This window comes from Nematolebias whitei, chromosome 8 (assembly GCF_014905685.2).
Source record: "Nematolebias whitei isolate Nwh7 chromosome 8, NemWhi1, whole genome shotgun sequence".
In the NCBI taxonomy this organism is placed as follows: Eukaryota; Metazoa; Chordata; class Actinopteri; order Cyprinodontiformes; family Rivulidae; genus Nematolebias; species Nematolebias whitei.
Window position 1 is genome coordinate 23,329,155 of NC_056505.1, and position 3,766 is coordinate 23,332,920.

The 3,766-nt window shown below is 35.0% G+C and overlaps 1 protein-coding gene across 1 annotated transcript; it reads left to right on the top strand.

Moving 5' to 3' along the window:
- The first annotated feature begins 175 nt into the window (after positions 1 to 175).
- On the top strand, positions 176 to 2,679 carry LOC119413437 (cytochrome c oxidase subunit 7C, mitochondrial). The gene is made up of 3 exons (XM_037680485.1): positions 176 to 326; positions 2,020 to 2,168; positions 2,574 to 2,679. The coding sequence occupies exons 1-2, from the start codon at positions 252 to 254 to the stop codon at positions 2,134 to 2,136; spliced, it is 192 nt and encodes a 63-aa protein (XP_037536413.1). The 5' UTR covers positions 176 to 251; the 3' UTR covers positions 2,137 to 2,168; positions 2,574 to 2,679.
- Positions 2,680 to 3,766: the final 1,087 nt, after the last annotated feature.

Here is a 3,766-nt window from a genome sequence, read left to right on the forward strand (position 1 = left end):
ATTATTATTATTATTATTATTATTATTATTATTATTATTATTATTATCATCATCATCATCATTGCCTTTTCCTTCAGAAAAAAAAAAAACATTTATTAAACGAGTATTTTCATGGTCGTGAATGTTTATTAAACCACATTACCCATAAAACACCGTCATTTGGTTTCCCAGAATCCTTTGTTTGTTTCTGAAACGAGAAGGTCGCGCATAGCAGTAGTGTGCTGAAGTTTGTACAAAACCAGGCGGTAATCATGCTGAGACAGGCTGTGAGACGATTTACAACATCTGCAGTTCGTTCTTCACATTATGAAGAAGGACCAGGAAAGGTAAGAATATGATCGTTATAAAATGTATTTTTAAAGTAAGCTAGTTTATGACGCGGCCTTGTCGCTGTCCCTAGCCTGCTGTTAGCTTAGCTAGCGTCACTAACTTGGAGGTCATGCTCGCTATTGGTCAATAACGTGACGATAACGCAAAAATAAATGCATTATTAATGAAAACATTCACAGACGACTGACATCTTTCTATTGTTTTAATGCATTACGAGAACAATAACGTTAAAAAAGCTTATGACATTAAGGACTCAGGATAGCATAGAGCTAGCACTGTCAAGCTGTTAATAAGCAAGTTAAAACACAACTTTAAAAAGCCTACCTTACCTTGGACAGATGTGCTGCACATTATTTTTACATTTAATAAAATGTGTGTGTTGTAAGACTATAGCTCATTCACAAATACTGAAAATGGTATTAATGTTTACTCGTGTACTTCCGTCTTCTGCTACTACCTTTCATTCAACCTTTATTTATACCCAAGGGTAAACCTAAAAATTGTCTGGTGTAAAAAAAACAAAACAAAAAAAAATTGAATTTTTTTATTTATTTATTTTTTGGGGGGGGGGGGGTTAACGAAGCATAACACGAATAGTTATTTCACATTTAAAAAATGGTGAGACTATTAGTTACCTATAATATTGAGACAATGATGTGGTCATGCTGTTCTGTGAACACAAATAATTTAAGCTCACTGTGGAACATGAAGCAGAATCAAATCAAAAATATTGAAAATCTTTTTAGTAGCTTAATTTTTAATATCCAAAGATATAAAATATACTTGAAGATTATTATCATTGAACAAATTGTTTGACAAAAGGAGCAGATATAATAAGATTTGTTCTTCTCTCTGCTGCCTTTCATTTTAAATTTCTTGTATTTTTATAGTTTTATGGAATTGTTTTTTTTAAATGAATAAACTTCATACCATACCATAAAAACACAGGCGTTGGTGTCTGAAGTTGGAAAGTTTGAGATCCATACTTTAACACTTTTGGTGTCCAAATAAACAGTTTTAAGCCATATATTTGAACACTATTTTCATAAAGATCCTAAACCGAGTTTTTAAAATATTAAAACTGTGTTTGCTTAATCTTTGGCAATTACAGTAATGTGCCAAAATTCACAAAGTAAAAGTGTGTTTAAGAAACATTTTTCTTTTCCCTATACTAACACAATCATTGTTTCTCAACTACTCCGTTGACCCAATTTAGCAGTTTTCATATTTGTCATTGTGTTTTAGGAGTGCTGGGTGTAATTGCCTAATAAAAATTCATCAGTCATCGTGTCCAAATCCAGTTTGAGTGCTGCATTTTTTTTTTCATCTTTATTTGGAAGAATGTTTTCCATATTAATACACATGCAAATGCATTTTATTATTCAGAATCTTTGTTTAGATTTGTTCACACAAGTCTGTGATATGATGATTTGTCATATAACATAAATACATGCAGACACTTTAAACATTATTCTTGGTTTTGATTTTAAACTGCCAGTGTTAGTAAAATTTTGTAGCAGTCTGCTCAAATAATTCATTGTATTGCAGATAATTTAGTACGCTTTGAGCTGTGGTTATTAAACTTGAATGTGATAGTCAAACCTTTACAATGTTCTCATTCATTAAGTGATTAATCGTTTTATCAGAGATTGTGTAATTTTCTTAGTTTAAGTGCATTTGTCTCTGCAGAACCTGCCATTTTCTATTGAAAACAAGTGGCGTCTGCTGGGCATGATGGTGCTGTTCTTCGGCAGCGGCTTTGCATTCCCCTTCATTATGGTCAGACATCAGATTCTGAAGAAGTAAAAAGACTCAGAGGTTGTTACTCACCCTTTAAGGTAATTATACTTACCATTTTGATCTAGCGTATCTGCTTCCTATTAAAATGTCAGGATGATGTGGCATTTGCTTCAATGTAGGTTGGTGCAGTGACCACGGACAATCAGTCTTTCTCAGCACCTCTTTAGCCTTTTCCTCTTTAGCGTTCCTTTAAATAAATTACCTGTATGTCTGAGAGTGACAGTTATGTGTCAAATGGGGCCAAATTGTACAGATAAGCTCACGTTTATGCAAGTTAATGTGACCGTTCATTGTAGACGTTGATGTGTATCAGGTGGGAGCAGGTTAGAGTTGTTGTCACATTTATCTAAGCTAATGTTTACTAAGAAATTGCTTTTTTTGGCATCAGATTGTATCCAAGTCATTTTCTCACTTTGTGTCTTATGTGCTTGTTTTTCCTGCAGGTTGTCAGCTGGAACATGTTTATCCATGAGAGTTCTAACCGTGCAGAAGAATGGGAACCAGTTAATTCTCTTTGTAAATAAAGTCTCCTAAATATGAACATCTCAACTCCCATTTCGTCATGTTTGGTTTGTTTGTTTCAACATATTAGCCAAGCCGTTCATAAGAAGAAAACAATTTTTTTATAAATCAGGTTTTATTCCTGTTGGGAGTATTTTATAACTGCAGTACTACTTGAACAGGCTATGGGCAGCATTTAGTGGTTTAACCTTTTTATTATGTGAACACAGAAACTGAAGTTCAGAAGTACCTTAAAGATGACTAAACCGTGTAGATTTACTGTATGGTGAAAGGGCAGGGCTATAGACGACATGGTGTAAAAGCTTCTGTTAAACCAGTAATTTTCAAATGGAAACCTTAAGCAAAAGCACAAGGTTGGAAATTTGCATGAGAGAAGTCTAAAGAACTCTCTGACAGGTATTGTTCCCTCACTCTATAGCTGAGCTTTCCCGGTTGAACTCTTCCGGATAACCTTTCTCAGTTCAATTAACCTGGTGCTTCTAGCTATAATTATCCAAGGACAAAGTATTAAAACTGGGTGCTTGTGTCCGCTTAGTTGGTGAGGTGGACTAATGCCTGAAGTGTTTTTATTAAATCAGCAAAAACTGGGTTCTCATTTTGTTGGGAGACTTTGTTTTCTGATTTAAAGAAGGAAAGGGGTACAACTCTCCTGGACAAGATGTTTGCACAAGAAACGACCTTCATATGTGATCTTGGCACACAACTGCTGGCTGGTTTTGAAGTCTTGCAATTGTGATGGCATGTTTATGCCTCTAGGCTTTGTGGATAGAATTACATTCAGAACATGCAGTCTTTGTAAGTGATAAAATTATTAGACATTTGTTGGGGTCAGTGGGCGGTCAGTGGGATGGTGTGATATTAGAGATGTTTTTTCACAAGCTGACCTTTTTGTTAGTAGCTCAAGGATTGAGAGTAAACAGAAATATGACACATCACATAATGACCGACTCAGCCACACGCCAAACATGCAAAACTCAATTTTGAACAGCCTCTTCAGTAAATGCCCTGTTAAAAAGCTAACCTGAGGTGAAAATGTAAGCCATCGCTCGAGCTGACGCCTGTCGCTGTCACTCCATCTGACGTCCTAATAGTCTCTTAATTAACTTGTGTTAAT

Coding starts and splice junctions, on each gene's coding strand:
- LOC119413437 (XM_037680485.1), top strand. CDS start 252: ATGCTGAGACAGGCTGTGAGACGATTTACAACATCTGCAGTTCGTTCT. Junction 327..2,019: donor ATGAAGAAGGACCAGGAAAG/GTAAGAATATGA, acceptor TTGTCTCTGCAG/AACCTGCCATTTTCTATTGA.